At 39.8% G+C, this 19,879-nt stretch overlaps 1 protein-coding gene across 1 annotated transcript; it reads right to left on the bottom strand.

Annotated features, from left to right (window-relative positions):
* Window positions 1-6,885: 6,885 nt before the first annotated feature.
* LOC135533181 (uncharacterized) lies at window positions 6,886-18,242 on the bottom strand. The gene is made up of 10 exons (XM_064960581.1): window positions 18,216-18,242; window positions 16,548-16,696; window positions 16,030-16,158; window positions 15,765-15,876; window positions 15,608-15,674; window positions 15,460-15,506; window positions 11,918-12,099; window positions 11,675-11,788; window positions 8,649-8,869; window positions 6,886-7,012 (listed from the first exon to the last, which is right to left on the bottom strand). Exons 3-10 carry the CDS (start codon window positions 16,051-16,053, stop codon window positions 6,886-6,888), a joined length of 894 nt encoding a protein of 297 aa, XP_064816653.1. The 5' UTR covers window positions 16,054-16,158; window positions 16,548-16,696; window positions 18,216-18,242.
* Window positions 18,243-19,879: the final 1,637 nt, after the last annotated feature.

Genomic DNA, 19,879 nt, shown 5'->3' with positions numbered 1-19,879 from the left:
CCAGAAATCATAATGGATTACAATGCCACAAAAGGTGGGGTGGACAATTTGGACAAGTTGGTGACTGGCTACAGCTGCAAAGAAGAACCCTACGCTGAACCCTACCCGGTGATATTCTTCAACATCTTGGACATCTCGGTGTACAACGCGTTTGTCATCTGGATGGCGTTGAACCCAGATTGGAACAGAGGGAAGCTCCAGAGGAGATTGCTCTTTCTCGAGGAGCTGGGAAAGGCATTGGTAAGACCTCAAATCCAGGTGGCAACATATCCCAAGGACCCCAGCTTCTGCAACCATCGTGAGGAGGATTCAGGAGGAAGATGCTGGTGTCACATCTGCCCAATCCATTATTAATGGATAATGATTTTATCATTATCCATTATCCTTTACATGTATTTAAATCAGTCATTTTGACTGTAAAAAGTAATGTTTTGTTAATACGGAGAGGATTTGCCATGTACAGTATAGACCCATAAACTGATTTAGTGTAATACATTTAAAAATATTTAATGTTGTTAGGATTGTTTAGTTTGTTAGGATCCCCATTAAAACCTCTTTGCGCACGGATCCCGCAAACTTTCCAGCGAAATCAGAGCGCGCCAAATTCAAAATGCAAAATACAAAATCGTAATATTAAACATTCATGAAAATAAAAGTGTCATACTTGATTCTTTAGCTTAGAATCTTGGTAATCCATCCACGTTGCTCGATTTACAATTTTCTTTCGGCGAAAGCATAGCATTCGATTATCTGAGGACAACGCCCCACAACAACATATGTTTTCAAACCAGCACAGCATCACAAAATCATAAATAGCGCTAAAATACATCACTTACCTTTGAGGATATTCCTCTGTTTGCAATCCCAAGGGTCCCAGCTACACAATGAATGGTTGTTTCATTCGATAAAGTCCTTCTTTACATCCCAAAAAGTCTGTTTAGTTCATTGAGTTCAATAATCCACCAGTTCAACATGCATAAAAATAAGTTCCCAAAGGTACTGGTAAAGTCTGTCCAAACAAGTCAAACGACGTTTCTAATTCATCCTCAGGTGGTATAATATTTAAATAAATGATCAAATTTTATACGGAGACTAGTATGTTCAATAGGGAAGGAAAATAACGAAGAGCGCGCCCTCTATCATGCGCGCATAGACTATTTTTGCCTTAGTGCTCCCCTTGGATAAACTACTATTCCTCGTTGGTTTTTCAGAAAACAAGCCAGAGTCTATGTATAAAGACTGTTTACATCTAGTGGAAGCCATAGGAACTGCAATCTGGGAGGCGGACGTCAGTTTTCAATATCTTCACATTTCCCCCAATTATGGATTTCCCCCAATTATACCAATTATATGCTAGCTTCTGGGCCTGAGTAACAGGCAGTTTACTTTGGGCACGTCAGACAGGCGGAAATTCAGGAAACTAGACCGTGTACTGAAACAGTAACGACTTAAAATGCAGCAGCAACTCTTCCAAGGGTCCATTAACTACTGAATATGCAGCAGCTTCTCTTCCTGGGGTCCATTACCTACTGAATATGCAGCAGCTACTCTTCCTGGGGTCCATTACCTACTGAACATGCAGCAGCTACTCTTCCTGGGGTCTATTACCTACTGAATATGCAGCAGCTACACTTCCTGGGGTCTATTACCTACTGAATATGCAGCAGCTACACTTCCTGGGGTCCATAACCTTGCAGCAGCTACACTTCCTGGGGTCCATAACATGCAGCAGCTACACTTCCTGGGGTCCATAACCTACTGAATATGCAGCAGCTACTCTTCCTGGGGTCCATTACCTACTGAACATGCAGCAGCTATTACCTACTTCCTGGGGTCTATTACCTACTGAATATGCAGCAGCTACACTTCCTGGGGTCCATAACCTACTGAACATGCAGCAGCTACACTTCCTGGGGTCCATAACCTACTGAATATGCAGCAGCTACTCTTCCTGGGGTCTATTACCTACTGAATATGCAGCAGCTACACTTCCTGGGGTCTATTACCTACTGAATATGCAGCAGCTACACTTCCTGGGGTCTATTACCTACTGAACATGCAGCAGCTACACTTCCTGGGGTCCATTATGCAGCTACACTTCCTGGGGTCCATAACCTACTGATGCAGCAGCTACACTTCCTGGGGTCCATAACCTACTACCTACTGGGGTCTATTACCTACTGAATATGCAGCAGCTACACTTCCTGGGGTCTATTACACTTATGCAGCAGCTACTCTTCCTGGGGTCTACCTACTGAATATGCAGCAGCTACACTTCCTGGGGTCTATTACCTACTGAATATGCAGCAGCTACACTTCCTGGGGTCCATTAACTTCTTACGGATCACTGGGACGCTAGCGTCTCACCTCGACAACATCCAGTGAAATTGCAGAGGTCGAAATTCAAATTACAGAAATCGTAATATTAAACATTCATGAAAATACAAGTGCCATACATAATTTAAAAGCATAAATTCTTGTTAATTCAGCCACATTGTTCGATTGCAATCACAAGTGTTCCAGCTACATAACAAATGGTCCTTTTGTTCGATAAAGTCTTTCTTTATATGCCAAAAAAGTCAGTTTCATTGGTGCGCTACACTCAGTAATCCACCGGTTCAAAATGCATACAAATTAATCCCGTACGTTACCAATAAAGTTCTTCCAAACATATTAAACAACGTTCCTAATCAACCCTCAGGTATCCTGATCAAATTTAAGACAGAGAATACCAGTGTCATGCCCTGGTCGATATATATTGTCTTTGTCTTCATTTATTTGGTCAGGCCTGGGTGTGACATGGGTTTATTGTGGTGTGTTTTGTCTTGGGGTTTTTGTTAGGTATTGGGTCTGTGGCTTAGTGGGGGTATCTAGCAAAGTCTATGGCTGTCTGGAGTGGTTCCCAATCAGAAGCAGGTGTTTATCGTTGTCTCTGATAGGGATCCATATTTAGGCAGACATATTCTTTGAGTATTTCGTGGGTGATTGTTCCTGTCTCTGTGTTTGTTGTCACCAGATAGCTGTATAGTTTTTCACTTTCCGTTTGTTGTTTTTGTACTGTTAGTTTTTTCTTTGTCATTAAACATGTATCAAAGATACCACGCTGCATTTTGGTCCGACTCTCCTTCACCAGACGAAAGCCGTTACAACCGGAGACCATTAAAACTTTTTAACTTGTTATGGCTGCAATCCCGATATCGGGATAAGTGTCATCAACAACCGCTGAATAGCATAGCGTAACATAAAATAAATATTACTATAAATGTTTATATTCATGAAATCACAAGTGCAATATAGGAAAAAACAGCTTAGCCTTTTGTTAATCCACCTGTCGTGTCAGATTTTGAAATAATGCTTTACAGCGAAAGCAATCCAAGCATTTGTGTAAGTGTATCGATCGCACGATAAAACATTATGTACACTTAGCATCAGGTAGCTCGGTTACGAAAATCAGAAAAGCAATCAAATTAATCGTTTACCTTTGATTGTCTTCGGATGTTTTCACTCACGAAACTCCCAGTTACACAACAAATGTTCCTTTTGTTCCATAAAGATTATTTTTAGATCCAAAATACCTGTGTTTGTTTGTCACGTTATATTCAGAAATCCACAGGAAAGAGCGATCACGACAACGCAGACAAAAATTCCACATAGTTTCCATAATGTCCACAGAAACATGTCAAACGTTTTTTATAATCAATCCTCAGGTTGTTTTTAAAATATATAATCAATAATATATCAACCGCAAATCTCTTTCACAGTAGGAGAGGGAAAAGCAATACCTGTCGAAATTCTGTTGCGCGAGCAAAACTTATGTGACAACTTGACGCGATGTTATCGCTCTGGCTCATTTTTCAAAATAAAAGCCTGAAACTGTCTGAAGACTTGACACCTTGAGGAAGCGATATGAAAAGGAATCTGGTTCATATCCCTTTAAATCCAGCAAAGGGAGGCTATGGAACATGGAGTTTTCAAAATAGAAGCCACTTCCTGTTTTGATTTTCCTCAGGGTTTCGCCTGCAATATCAGTTATGTTATACTCACAGACAATATATTGACAGTTTTGGAAACTATAGAGTGTTTTCTATCCAATAATAATAATATGCATATATTAGCAGCTGAGACTGAGGACTTGGCCGTTTTCAATGGGCACCTTTTCATCCAAGCTACACAATACTGTACAATACAATACTGTACAATACAATACAATACTGCCCCTGCAGCCACAAAAAGTTAAGGCTAGGCGTATAACTTCCGGTGAAACTGGAGGGCACGCAATTCAAATGAATAATCATAAAAATGGTGGATATTAAACATTTAGGTACATACAAGTGTCTTATATTGGTTAAAAGCTTAGATTCCTGTTAATCTAACTGCACTGTCCGATTTACAATAGGCTTTACAGCGAAAGCATGCCATGCGAATGTTTGATAGTTTTTTCCACCAGCACAGGTGACATAAATTCACAAAGGGAGGGAAGGAGGGACTGGTGCACTTCACAAAATAGCCCCAAGATTTCATAGAAATATTTTTCCACCAGCACAGGTGAAGGACAACAAAGTAAATTCACAAAGGGAGTGGGCAGAACTGGAGGGAAGCCTACAAATCTGCCTCAGTTACACCAGCTCTGTCCTTATTGTGGGAAGCAAAGATGTAAATCTGACAGGAGACTTTCATCTATTCATTTTCTGAAGAACAGGTTGAACATCTCAACCATAATGTTATTTTTTGATTGTATATCCAGGAAATAATTAAAGACAGAATTTGAGGAATATGTGATAAGGACAACTATTCTCTAATTGTTTGAAATCAGTGGATCCAACATGAATATAAAATATGCACATAGGATAAATACAATTGTTTATACAATGGAGCATTCAAATATTGGCCCACTGCTAGATGGGCAACCTTAGCTTGTTCTGATTGGTCAATTCTTGGAAGAAATACCATCTGTTTATTGGCTAGCCAGAGCAATTATTGTGATTGGCTGTGTATTATTCATATTGCACTACCCATATAGAAAATACAGTTTAACAGTTCACACAGTTTCATTCTATGATTTTATTTCCAAACTATTTTTTATTTTATTGTAGCCCCTTTGTTGACAATAATTAAATGTGTTATTAGATGTGTACATTCATTGTGTTATTGGATTAATACAGTTTAAACAGTAGTTATTTGGGGGAAGTTACTAACATAAAAGTGGAATATGTCTGACAAGAGGAACAGTCCTGCCCAGTGTGAAAGCCAACACACACAGCCTTACACACTCAGCTCCCTGTATTCTACAGCTGCACTGCTACAGCTTCACCTGGAGGGGCGACAGAAACAACCAGATTTAAGGGACAGGACAAACAAGACCAATGAGAGATAGGATGTGTTATCTGAAAGGCTCTCCTGACATAACTGTCCCAATAGAGTCACTATGAACCAGAAACTGACTGGCGATAGGACATTTAGGGGCAGATGGGCCGGTCCATCGTTAAGCACAGTGGGCTGGCCTAAATTGGTTGTTTGCAAAGAACAACTGTTTTGGGGGGATTGGGGGTGTCAGTGTGTAAGAAAATACATGTAAATGTTAAAAAGAGAAACAGTCACATTATCAATCATCACAGATCACTGCACCTGTACATAGCCCATCTGTAAATAGCCCATCCAACTACCTCATCCCCATACTGTGTTTATTTATTTATCTTGATCCTTTGCACCCAGTATCTCTATTTCCACATTCATCTTCTGCACATCTACCACTCCAGTGTTTAATTGCTGTATTATAATTACTTTGCCACCATGGCCTATTTACTGCCTTACCTCCCTTATCTTACCTCATTTGCACACACTGTATATAGACTTTTTGTACTGAATCATGTGTAACTCTGTGTTCTTGTTTGTGTCGAAATGCTTTGCTTTATCTTGGCCAGGTCTCAGTTGTAAATGAGAAGGTGTTCTCAACTAGCCTACCTGGTTAAATAAAGGTGAAATAAAATGTAAAACAATTAGCACAATCCTCGACTGACTTCAATACAAGATTAACATGTCATAAATAAATACGTCACTCGCCCTAATGTCAGGACCAGACTCCACAGACAACAGATTGGGTTGGTCCTCCTCTTCCTCCTCGTCACCAGTGGGAAACCAGCTAGGATGATATTACACAGACGGAATAGATGACATCAGATATTCATTGATTCATCACAGAGACAACATTATATATATGACTTCAGTTATATTACTCTGTCAACTAGTAACACAGAGATGAACATCACAGAGACAATAAACATTAACACAGAGATGAACATCACAGAGATATTTAACATTAATACAGAGATGAACATCACAGAGATATTTAACAGTAATACAGAGATAACATTTGAACATTATTACAGAGATGAACATCACAGAGACAACATGATATATGACCTCAGTTATATTACTCTGCCAACTAGTAATACAGAGATGAACATCACAAAATTGACTGGTGCTTAGGCTAAGAAGATCCCGTAGGATTCAGAGCCTGTTTTGAGAGGGAGACCTTGCAAGACTTGTTTAGCGGGACCAAGCTAACTGTAGACTTAGATAGCAGGACCAAGCTAACTGTAGAATTATATAGCAGGACCAGGCTAACTGTAGACTTAGTTAGCAGGACCAGGCTAACTGTAGACTTAGTTAGCAGGACCAGGCTAACTGTAGAATTAGTTAGCAGGACCAGGCTAACTGTAGACTTAGTTAGCAGGACCAGGCTAACTGTAGACTTAGTTAGCAGGACCAGGCTAACTGTAGAATTAGATAATCGGATCTGGTTAACTGTAAACATAGATAGCAGGACCATGCTAACAGACAAGTCAGGCTAACTGTAGACCTAAGTAGGTTAACTGTAGACCTAAGTCAGGCTAACTGTAGACCTAAGTCAGGCTCACCGCAGGAGGTGAAGAGAGACTTCATCATCTGGACTCTGAAGATGTTGACAGCCTTATAGACGTCTATCACACCCTGGAACTTCTCCAGTAGATGCCTGGAGCAGGACCACAATATCACCACATTTGACAAGATTAAACACAACAATGTGGAGTTCAGACACTATAAACTTCCAGGCAATCAATATCATCAATATCAATTAACAATGTATTATATCAATATCAATCAGCATATATTATATCATCAATATCAACCAGACATCAATATCAATCAGCATAATATCATCAATATCAATCAGCATACCTATAGTCAATCATCAGGCATAACATCAGTATCAATCAGATACCTCATATCATCAGTATCAATCAGGCATACCTCATATCATCAGTATCAATCAGACCTATAGTCAGGCTACCTCATATCATCAATATCCAGCATACCTCATATCATCAGATCAATCAGCATATATTATATCATCAATATCAATCAGACCTCATATCATCAATATCAATCAGCATCATCATCAATATCAATCAGGATACCTCATATCAAGTATCAATCAGCATACCTCACATCAATATCAATCAGCATACCTCATATCATCAGTATCAATTAGCATACCTCATATCATCAGTATCAATCAGCATACCTCATATCATCAATATCAATCAGCATACCTCATATCATCAGTATCAATCAGTACTTATCATCAATATCAGCATACCTCAGTATCATCAGCCCTCATATCATCAATATCAATTAGACCTCATATCATCAGTATCAATCAGCATACCTCATATCATCAATATCAATCAGCATACCTCATATCATCAATATCAATCAGCATACCTCATATCATCAGTATCAATGCATACCTCATATCATCAGTATCAATCAGCATACCTCATATCATCAGTATCAATCAGCATTCAGACATCTATAATCACTTCCATAGTATCAATTAGCAATCAATATCATCAATATCAATTCAATATCAATCAGTATTATATCATCAATATCAATCAGCATACCTATATCATCAATATCAATCAATACCTCATATCATCAATATCAATCAGCATACCTCATATCATCAATATCAATCAGCATACCTCATATCATCAGTATCAATCAGCATACCTCATATCATCAGTATCAATCAGCATACCTCATATCATCAATATCAATCAGCATACCTCATATCATCAATATCAATCAGCATATATATCATCAGTATCAATCAGCATACCTCATATCATCAGTATCAATCAGCATACCTCATATCATCAATATCAACCAGCATATCAATCAGCATACCTCATATCATCAATATCAATCAGCATACCTCATATCATCAGTATCAATCAGCATACCTCATATCATCAGTATCAATCAGCATACCTCATATCATCAGTATCAATTAGCATACCTCATATCATCAATATCAATCAGCATACCTCATATCATCAATATCAATTAGCATACCTCATATCATCAGTATCAATCAGCATACCTCATATCATCAATATCAATCAGCATACCTCATATCATCAATATCAATCAGTATCAATCAGCATACCTCATATCATCAATATCAATCAGCATATATTTTATCAGCATATATTTTATATTGTATCAGTTGTATTACATTATAATTTCCTCAATATACCTGTAATATGTCCCTGACTCATCCTTCTGGCTCCTCTGGTCTGACTTCATGTCCTCTCCCCCACTGGTAGCAGGGGCAGGGGAAGAGGTTTAGCCAGGGGTAGAGGCAGGGGCTGGGGTCTGGTCTGGTCCTCTCTCCCAGGGGCAGGTTCTGTGCCAGGTAAGGTCTGAGCAGGGCTCTGGGCAGCAGAGACACCAGCCAGTAGATGGGCTCCTCATTCACAATGTCATGGAAGCTCTGGAGGTACTGACGCACAGCTGCAGAGGGCTGGATGGAGGACAGGTTCTGTAGGCATGGGGAGGAGGATGAAGAGGAGGAGGAAGAGAGACGTGGAGACCAAGGTGAAGCTATATACAGGGAGTACCAGTCCCTCCTGCATGTCATAAATAAATACGATGATGTCAATTAGCCTATCAGAAGCCTATCAGAAGCTTCTAAAGCTATTACATAATTTTCTGGAATTTTTCCAAGCTGTTTAAAGGCACAGTCAACATAGTGTATGTAAACGTCTGATCCACTGGATTTGTGATACAGTGAATTATAAGGTAAATAATATGTCTGTAAACAATTGTTGGAAAAAGTAATTGTGTCATGCACAAAGTAGATGTCCTAACCGACTTGCTAAAACTATAGTTTGTTAAAATCAAATTTGTGGAGTGGTTGAAAAACGAGTTTTAATGACTCCAACCTAAGTGTATGCAAACTTCCGACTTCAACTGTAGTATGCAGTGAACACTTAAGTCTATAGTGTACAATTGTTGTTTTAGGGAAGTAGCTTAAAGACCAATAGAGAACATTGGCTATAAAGCCGTGTGTATGCTCCACATCGAAACACATGTAATAGTGGGTTGTAATTTAGTATAGCTGGTTTTTTATAGCTACACCAGGTTGGATCTGAATGCATTTGGGTTTCTCAAATATCCTGTAAATTAAAATCTTCCCTGTCATGTTGTCCTGCACCAGGTTGGATCTGAATGCATTTGGGTTTCTCAAATATTCTGTAAATTAAAATCTTCCCTGTCATGTTGTCCTGCATCCAGGTTGGATCTGAATGCATTTGGGTTTCTCAAATATTCTGTAAATTAAAATCTTCCCTGTCATGTTGTCCTGTTAAATGCATTTGGGTTTCTCAAATATCCTGAACTGAATGAAATAAAGGGAGTCAAAAAGGGAAAAGATAGAAGATATTATTGGTTTACGTTTTGGGGGCGTGTCTACATACACCAAAACTTGGGTAACCAAAATTGAACTTGAAATTAACCAAAACAAAAAAGGTTAAAAAAGGGTCATTGAAAACGTTTATGAAATGTTTTTGGAATTGATAAATCACCTACTACATTCTAGTTGAATTTTCTTGCCTAAGTACTCTTAAATTATACATTAATATATTATCTTAAATTGTATAAATATATATGTTATCTTAAATTGTATATTAAGTAATATTATCTTAAATTGTACATTAGGATATACACTGCTCAAAGAAATAAAGGGAACACTAAAATAACACATCCTAGATCTGAATGAATGAAATATTCTTATTAAATACTTTTTTCTTTACATAGTTGAATGTGCTGAAAACAAAATCACACAAAAATTATCAATGGAAATCAAATTTATCAACCCACGGAGGTCTGGATTTGGAGTCGCATTCAAAATTAAAGTGAAAACCAAACTACAGGCTGATCCAAATTTGATGTAATGTCCTTTTAAAACAAGTCAAAATGAGGCTCAGTAGTGTGTGTCGCCTCCACGTGCCTGTATGACCTCCCTACAACGTCTGGGCATGCTCCTGATGAGGTGACGGATGGTCTCCTGAGGGATCTCCACACAGACCTGGACTAAAGCATCCGCCAACTCCTGGACAGCCTGTGGTGCAACGTGGCGTTGGTGGATGGGGCAAGACATGATGTCCCAGATGTGCTCAATTGGATTCAGGTCTGGGAACGGGCGGGCCAGTCCATAGCATCAATGCCTTCCTCTTGCAGGAACTGCTGACACACTCCAGCCACATGAGGTCTAGCATTGTCTTGCATTAGGAGGAACCCAGAGCCAACCGCACCAGCATATGGTCTCACAAGGGGTCTGAGGATCTCATCTCGGTACCTAATGGCAGTCAGACTACCTCTGGCGAGCACATGGAGGGCTGTGCGGCCCCCAAAGAAATGCCACCCCACACCATGACTGACCCACCGCCAAACCGGTCATGCTGGAGGATGTTGCAAGCAGCAGAACGTTCTCCACGGCGTCTCCAGACTCTGTCACATGTACTCAGTGTGAACCTGCTTTCACCTGTGAAGAGCCCAGGGCGCCAGTGGCGAATTTGCCAATCTTGGTGTTCTCTGGCAAATGCCAAACGTCCTGCACGGTGTTAGGCTGTAAGCACAACCCCCCCACCTGTGGACGTCGGGCCCTTACACCACCCTCATGGAGTCTGCTTCTGACCGTTTGAGCAGACACATGCACATTTGTGGCCTGCTGGAGGTCATTTTGCAGTGCTCTGGCAGTGTTCCTCCTGCTCCTCCTTGCACAAAGGCAGAGGTAGCGGTCCTGCTGCTGGGTTGTTGCCCTCCTACGGCCTCCTCCATGTCTCCTGATGTACTGGCCTGTCTCCTGGTAGCGCCTCCATGCTCTGGACACTACGCTGACAGACACAGCAAACCTTCTTGCCACAGCTCGCATTGATGTGCCATCCTGGATGAGCTGCACTACCTGAGCCACTTGTGTTGTTGTAGACTCTGTCTCATGCTACTACTAGAGTGAAAGCACTGCTAGCATTCAAAAGTGACCAAAACATCAGCCAGGAAGCATAGGAACTGAGAAGTGGTCTGAGGTCACCACCTGCAGAACCACTCCTTTATTGCGGGTGTCTTGCTAATTGCCTATAATTTCCACCTGTTGTCTATTCCATTTGCACAACAGCATGTGAAAGTTATTGTCAATCAGTGTTGCTTCCTAAGTGGACAGTTTGATTTCACAGAAGTGTGATTGACTTGGAGTTACATTGTGTTGTTTAAGTGTTCCCTTTATTTTTTTGAGAAGTGTATTATCTTAAATTGTATATTAAGGGTGATTGTTATAACAGCTTCCTACCAGGTGTGGTGGAGTTTGGATCTGGGCCTTCTTCAGAGACTCCTGGTAGCGTTGATGTGTTCTCTGGAGAAACAGCATGATGTCTGGAGGACCCTGGACTGTTCTGATCAGCACCTGGCTCATACACACATGTATACTGTTATACAGAGCAACTTATCTTAAGATAACTAGGCACGACAACCACGTATCACAGTCATAGTAAGTAAATCTTTGCGGTATTTGTTTTATTTATTTTCTTTTCACCCGCAGCATGGTGATGACTCTGTCCAGGTATAGCACCTCCTGGTGGCAGAAGTCAGCATAGCAGCGGGCAGGCAGACGTCTGGAATACATCCCTCTGAGGAAGGCTGAGTCGAGGATCTCATCTGCTACTCTCTCACTGGTCTCCCACAGGACGTCATAAATACTCACCTCTTCAACCAGCTCTGGGGAGGGAGGGAGGGGCAGTGTTCACAACTACGTGGTACATTTTAGCAATGATTAGTACAAAACTCAAAACAGTTAATCAAAAAGACAGTTGTTTCAAAACTAAGCCATTTTTTTTATTGACTATTACAAGACACAAAATCATACAGTCACTTATTCACCAAACTTAATCAGTGTTTCATCTAGAAATACATGTTTCACATTGCAATACATGTTCATATAAATGTAAATGCTTTTCACAATGCAACCCACTCTTTACTTTAGATATGATTCTCTTCTTATTTGTTAAAATACATTTTATTATGACTCTAATATATGCTATTTGTGTAGCAGGTGTTTTTCTCCAAAGTGTTGGTATGTAACCTCAGTGGGAATCAAACCCACAGCTCTGGTGTTGCTAGTGCCATGCTCATACGAACTGAGCCACACACACTATAACACATACGCACAATTAAAATACATTTAATGATTACAATAGAGGTGGAAGATGTATGATGGCCATCCACATGAGCATACCGCCCTCCTTCAGGCCATGGATGAGGCATGCAATGACATCAATCCAGAACTATGTCAGGCTTGGATTTGTCATGCCAAAATGTTTTTCCGCAGGTGCATGAACAATGAGGACATTTACTGTGATGTGGATGAGAACCTATGGTCAGATGCTCCAGACAGGCTTGATGCTAACTGGTGCCTGCTAAACCTTGCTTCTTTCAGTCATTCATTTGTCTCATTTGATTACAGTACACCTATGTTGGAATGATATCGGAACAATACATGTATTTCTTGCATCAATTATTGTGAAATATGTCATAATTTCCCCCAAAACCTTTCCAAATACTATTTGAACTCTTTGCAGACTTGTTTTGAGATTGGCATTATTCCTTCTGTATCGTAGAAATCTATAATCAATCCTATGTCAAAATCCTCCAAAAAGGACACTAAAATCACATTGAACCATAGAGGGATTAGTCGCATTAGCAATGTTTGTAACTTGTATTCATGAATTCTAAATAACAGGCTATCCCACTATCTAGAACAGTCTACTATCGACGATCTAGAACAGTCTACTATCTAGAACAGTCTACTATCTAGAACAGTCTACTATCTACTATCTAGAACAGTCTACTATCTACTATCTAGAACAGTCTACTATCCACTATCTAGAACAGTCTACTACTATCTAGAACAGTCTACTATCTACTATCTAGAACAGTCTACTATCTACTATCTAGAACAGTCTACTATCTACTATCTAGAACAGTCTACTATCTACTATCTAGAACAGTCTACTATCTACTATCTAGAACAGTCTACTATCTACTATCTAGAACAGTCTACTATCGACGATCTAGAACAGTCTACTATCTAGAACAGTCTACTATCTAGAACAGTCTACTATCTACTATCTAGAACAGTCTACTATCCACTATCTAGAACAGTCTACTATCTACTATCTAGAACAGTCTACTATCTACTATCTAGAACAGTCTACTATCTACTATCTAGAACAGTCTACTATCTACTATCTAGAACAGTCTACTATCTACTATCTAGAACAGTCTACTATCTACTATCTAGAACAGTCTACTATCGACGATCTAGAACAGTCTACTATCTAGAACAGTCTACTATCTAGAACAGTCTACTATCTACTATCTAGAACAGTCTACTATCCACTATCTAGAACAGTCTACTATCTAGAACAGTCTACTATCCACTATCTAGAACAGTCTACTATCTACTATCTAGAACAGTCTACTAGCTACTATCTAGAACAGTCTACTATCCACTATCTAGAACAGTCTACTATCTAGAACAGTCTACTAGCTACTATCTAGAACAGTCTACTATCCACTATCTAGAACAGTCTACTATCCACTATCTAGAACAGTCTACTATCCACTATCTAGAACAATCTACTATCCACTATCTAGAACAGTCTACTATCTAGAACAGTCTACTAGCTACTATCTAGAACAGTCTACTATCCACTATCTAGAACAGTCTACTATCTAGAACAGTCTACTAGCTACTATCTAGAACAGTCTACTATCCACTATCTAGAACAGTCTACTATCCACTATCTAGAACAGTCTACTATCCACTATCTAGAACAATCTACTATCCACTATCTAGAACAGTCTACTATCTACTATCTAGAACAGTCTACTATCCACTATCTAGAACAGTCTGGTCAGCTTGCTGATGAACAGAATGCTTTAAGAAAGCCAGAGTGTTTGACGTGATTTTTGAAGTTATGTTCTTGATTGGTAGTGCATTCAGGGGGTGAAACAGCTTGACTCTGTTGAGGGAAAATATATTTTGCTGAAGGGAGGGTAATCCATTTTCATTTAAGAGACCCTGGAGTGTGAGTTCTAAACTAGTTCTATGGTAGTTAATTCAACAGTGGAAGTTAGCTACATTAAACTAGTTCTATGGCAGTTAATTCAACAGTAGGAAGTTAGCTACATTAAACTAGTTATATGGTAGTTAATTCAACAGTGGGAAGTTAGCTACATTAAACTAGTTCTATGGTAGTTAATTCAACAGTGGGAAGTTAGCTACATTAAACTAGTTCTATGGTAGTTAATTCAACAGTAGGAAGTTAGCAACATTAAACTAGTTATATGGTAGTTAATTCAACAGTGGGAAGTTAGCTACATTAACCTAGTTCTATGGTAGTTAATTCAACAGTAGGAAGTTAGCAACATTAAACTAGTTATATGGTAGTTAATTCAACAGTAGGAAGTTAGCTACATTAAACTAGTTCTATGGTAGTTCATTCAACAGCAGGAAGTTAGCTACATTAAACTAGTTATATGGTAGTTAATTCAACAGTAGGAAGTTAGCTACATTAAACTAGTTCTATGGTAGTTAATTCAACAGTGGGAAGTTAGCAACATTAAACTAGTTCTATGGCAGTTAATTCAACAGTAGGAAGATAGCTCCATTAAATGAAATGATGCAGTTACCAAAACAGCTGTATAGTTTAATTGGTAGAAGGCTTTTCTGTTCTAATTTTAGATTTGAATAGCAGAGTAGACTAATGATGTGCTCTATGTTTTTGTCAAAGCTACAGGGAAAGTGGTCAAAATCACATTGTTTAGAGTGAATCGACTGTTGGAAGTCAGATTTAAAATGGGAGATATAAATAAAAGGAGATTTAGAATGTCGAAGACATTAAAGACATTAAGACGTTAAAGAGGAATAGGTTTTCTAGGACAACAAAAAGCTTAATAGTTTAAAAACAATTCCAGACCGGTTTCATGTTTCACAAGTGTCATTAATGATCAGATAGATCATCTTCTAAATGTCAGAGTGCCATTCAACAAGGAGCTGCGCCAAGACATTCCTACCTCTCTCATGTGATTTCTTCTGACTTGGCAATGATGCTAAACCAGATCTAAAAGAAAAGGAAATAAAAAAATCCATGAATGTAATTGAGTGTTAATATGGTGCCTGTATAAAGCATGTCCAGATACAAGACAGTGTTGGACCTGCTACCTTGTCTCCATAGAACACACATAGAACCTCAGCTCTGCACAGGCCACGTCATTCCAGCCCTGCCCACCTGTTGTCAAGACAAATCTCACTTCAGTTATTTCAATGTGCTCAGAGTGTGTGTGTGTGTGTGTGTGTGTGTGTGTGTGTGTGTGTGTACCTCCAGTGTGCAGCTCCATACAGTTCTCCCCCTGTCCAGAGTTACTGGGCTCATCCTCCTCCCAGTAGAAACTGTCAACAGCTGAGCCGTCACTCCACAGCCACATCCCCTCCTTATCACAGAAACACATTGATTGATGGATTGAAACCACTTCGTTGTTTTTAAACAGAAAGTACATTGAGCTTTTGCCTCTGTAAACTGTAGACATTTGACAGACTGGTTGACAGGCTGACAGACTGACTGATGAATTATTGACCCAGTGTACCTGAGCTGCATCGTAGCCTCCCATCCAGACCGGCTGGTCTGTGTGTCTCCTGACCAGATCCTGGACAAACACCTGTTGACCCGGGCTGTGAACCGACACCAGGTTCCCTCTGTGTTGGGAGCAGTACAACTAGAGTGACAGTCAGAGAACACTATGTTAACCCGCTGAGCTAAAGCCCTGGCAGTACCTCAGGGAGCGAAGATCATTGCAGGCTAGAAATGGAAATTTCCTGAATTAAATGTGTGCTGGTCTTGAAGCATCAATGGTTGTGAAATAGTAATAGTTGTAGTAGTGACAGCAGTAGAAGTGGCAGTATTGGTGACAGAAGTAGTAACAGTTGTAGTAGTAGTTTTTAATTTAACTAGATTTTAAAGTATAAACTGTTATGTGAAAAAATTATATTTTAGCTTCATTCTTTTACCATGGATTTGCCCTAAATCAATGCCTAACTAACTCTACTACAGCAACAGAACAAGTTGGCCTTTAGTTTCTCAGTCTCTCCCAATTACAAGCGTTACCTCTGCAGTGGCCCAGGTGGCCCAGATGGGGTAGAAGGAGAAGCAGCGATGCTCATTCTGATGCCACCCGGCTGGGCAAGGTGACTGGGAGTCCACCCCTTCCACCTCCTCCTCTGTAGTGTTCACCACCCCTGGGGCAGCATCCAGCCCTGGAACAACAACACACACCGACAGTATGTACTGTTCAAGAGCTGTGCTTGACTTAGTTTACCTGGTACATATGAAGCAATTAATGGAATAATCCCAAAAGTGCAAACTGAGCTAGATCAAGTAGCACTTCAAATACTGTATAGCATCTAGAGTTGGGTTTGACCAGATACAATGCAATTTACTGTAAACAAATTGACAACAGACTTTCAGCACGCTTATAGGGAAGGACATTCAACATGCACAGCGTTTACACAGATGGTTAATGATTGGCTGAGTGAAATTGATGATAAAAAGATTGTGGGAGTTGTTTTGTTAGACTTCAGTGCAGCTTTTGACAATATCATTAGTCTATGGCTTTATACCTCCTGCTATAATGTGGATAAAGAGTAACCTGTTTAAATAAATAAATAAATAATTTGTTCTAAACTCAGACCTGCCGAGTTAAATGAAGGTTAAATCAAATAGGAAAATAAGAGGGTGTTTTTCTATCTGTTGAATTAAACTAGTTACACTGTTTGATTTCATATTCACCTGTTTTTGCGAGGTGCAGAGCCATCACAACACAACAAAGCATAGAGACATTCTAACGCCAAAACTGTAAAGATATACAGAGAGAAACAATGATATTACATTACATAACAACTTAACTCTACATTTAATAACCTTTAATAGTGTTAACGGGATCCTGGATACCATTTTTCCATGTCTCCCCAAGTGTGCATTAGGAAGGAAGGTAGTGGTTGTTTCATGTTGAAAATGCTATTTTGCGTAAGTGGTCACAATGACTGGAAGTCTACAGGTACGGTAGCATTGCTAATGTACCTGTAGACTTCCAGTATTGAACTAGATCTTACATTATGCATTTAACATAATTTAATTTAAAATGACATTTTTCGCATAACATGAAAAAACATAACACAAATGAACTTTTAAGTGACATAAGTTAATCATGACATAACAGAGCAGCTCCATCTGTAACGTAGCACATTACCTGGACATAAATCAGAGAATGTTGAGAGTAACACAGTGACAGTAGTAGTAGTAGCTTGTTCTTGGTAGAGTAGCTCAGAATCAGAGAATGTTGAGAGTAACACAGTGACAGTAGTAGTAGTAGCTTGGTCTTGGTAGTGTAGCTCAGAATCAGAGAATGTTGAGAGTAACACAACAGTAGTAGTAGCTTGGTCTTGGTAGTGTAGCTCAGAATCAGAGAATGTTGAGAGTAACATAAATGACAGTAGTAGTAGCTTGGTCTTGGTAGTGTAGCTCAGAATCAGAGAATGTTGATGTAACACAGTGACAGTAGTAGTAGTAGCTTGTTCTTGGTAGAGTAGCTCAGAATCAGAGAATGTTGAGAGTAACACAGTGACAGTAGTAGTAGTAGCTTGGTCTTGGTAGTGTAGCTCAGAATCAGAGAATGTATGAAAATACCTGAGCTGGCTAATAACACAGTGACAGTAGTAGTAGTAACTTGGTCTTGGTAGTGCACATTAGCTCAGAATCAGAGAATGTTGAAAGTACCTGAGCTGGCTACTGCTTCTGGCTTGGATTAGTCACTGTTGAGGAGGAGGAGTGAAATGAGTTGATGTTGAGGAGAAGAGATGAGGAAACTGATGAGGTACTGCAGAGCAGCACCAGAGCATATCCTCCTCTCTACACTAGTGGGTGTGTCCTGTTGAGCCTCAGCCCTGCCCACTCTCATTATCAGTCAGACGAGAATCACATCAACAACCTGCTAGTTCCAACAACACATCTCCTGCTCTGACAGACTAGAATCACATCAACAACCTGCCCTTCCAACAACACATCTCCTGTTCTGACAGACTAGAATCACATCAACAACCTGCTAGTTCTAACAACACATCTCCTGCTCTGACAGACTAGAATCACATCAACAACCTGCTCGTTCTAACAACACATCTCCTGTTCTGACAGACTAGAATCACATCAACAACCTGCTAGTTCTAACAACACATCTCCTGTTCTGACAGACTAGAATCACATCAACAACCTGCTAGTTCTAACAACACATCTCCTGTTCTGACAGACTAGAATCACATCAACAACCTGCTCGTTCTAACAACACATCTCCTGTTCTGACAGACTAGAATCACATCAACAACCTGCTAGTTCTAACAACACATCTCCTGTTCTGACAGACTAGAATCACATCAACAACCTGCTAGTTCCAACAACACATCTCCTGCTCTGACAGACTAGAATCACATCAACAACCTGCTAGTTCTAACAACACATCTCCTGTTCTGACAGACTAGAATCACATCAACAACCTGCTAGTTCTAACAACACATCTCCTGCTCTGACAGACTAGAATCACATCAACAACCTGCTAGTTCTAACAACACATCTCCTGCTCTGACAGACTAGAATCACATCAACAACCTGCTAGTTCCAACAACACATCTCCTGCTCTGACAGACTAGAATCACATCAACAACCTGCTAGTTCTAACAACACATCTCCTGCTCTGACAGACTAGAATCACATCAACAACCTGCTAGTTCTAACAACACATCTCCTGCTCTGACAGACTAGAATCACATCAACAACCTGCTAGTTCTAACAACACATCTCCTGCTCTGACAGACTAGAATCCCATCAACAACCTGCTAGTTCTAACAACACATCTCCTGTTCTGTCAGACTAGAATCACATCAACAACCTGCTAGTTCTAACAACACATCTCCTGCTCTGACAGACTAGAATCCCATCAACAACCTGCTAGTTCTAACAACACATCTCCTGCTCTGACAGAAGACACAGAGAAAACCCTCAATTTCCCGCATGGAACAGCCTTCATTTCTCAGAACAAGAATAGACTGACGAGTTTCAGAAGAAAGTTCTTTGTTTCTGGCCTTTTTTAGCCTGTAAGCCAACCCACAAATGCTGATGCTCCAGATACTCAACTAGTCTAAAGAAGGCCAGTTTTATTTCTTCTTTAATCAATACGAAAGTTTTTCAGTTGTGCTAACATAATTGCAAAAGGGTTTTCTCATGATCAATTAGCCTTTTTAATATGATAAAGTTGGATTAGCTCACACAACGTGCCGTCACAGGAATGATGGTTGCTGATAATGGGCCTCAGTTCACCTATGTAGATATTCCATACAAAATAACCTGTTTCCAGCTACAATAGTCACTTACAACATTAATAACAATGTCTA

The sequence above is a fragment of the Oncorhynchus masou genome, unplaced genomic scaffold, assembly GCF_036934945.1.
Source record: "Oncorhynchus masou masou isolate Uvic2021 unplaced genomic scaffold, UVic_Omas_1.1 unplaced_scaffold_2270, whole genome shotgun sequence".
NCBI lineage: Eukaryota > Metazoa > Chordata > Actinopteri > Salmoniformes > Salmonidae > Oncorhynchus > Oncorhynchus masou.
Note: the sequence above shows the minus strand (reverse complement) of the source record. Positions and strands in the feature narration are given on the sequence as shown.

What these genes read in the sequence shown, in the direction of transcription:
- LOC135533181 (XM_064960581.1), bottom strand. Translation starts at nt 16,053, where the DNA reads ATGGGAGGCTACGATGCAGCTCAG. An exon ending in GAAGAAATCACATGAGAGAG is followed by an intron (nt 12,100 to 15,459) that starts GTAGGAATGTCT and finishes CTCCCTCCCCAG; the next exon opens with AGCTGGTTGAAGAGGTGAGT. An exon ending in TCCAAACTCCACCACACCTG is followed by an intron (nt 8,870 to 11,674) that starts GTAGGAAGCTGT and finishes CCATGCCTACAG; the next exon opens with AACCTGTCCTCCATCCAGCC.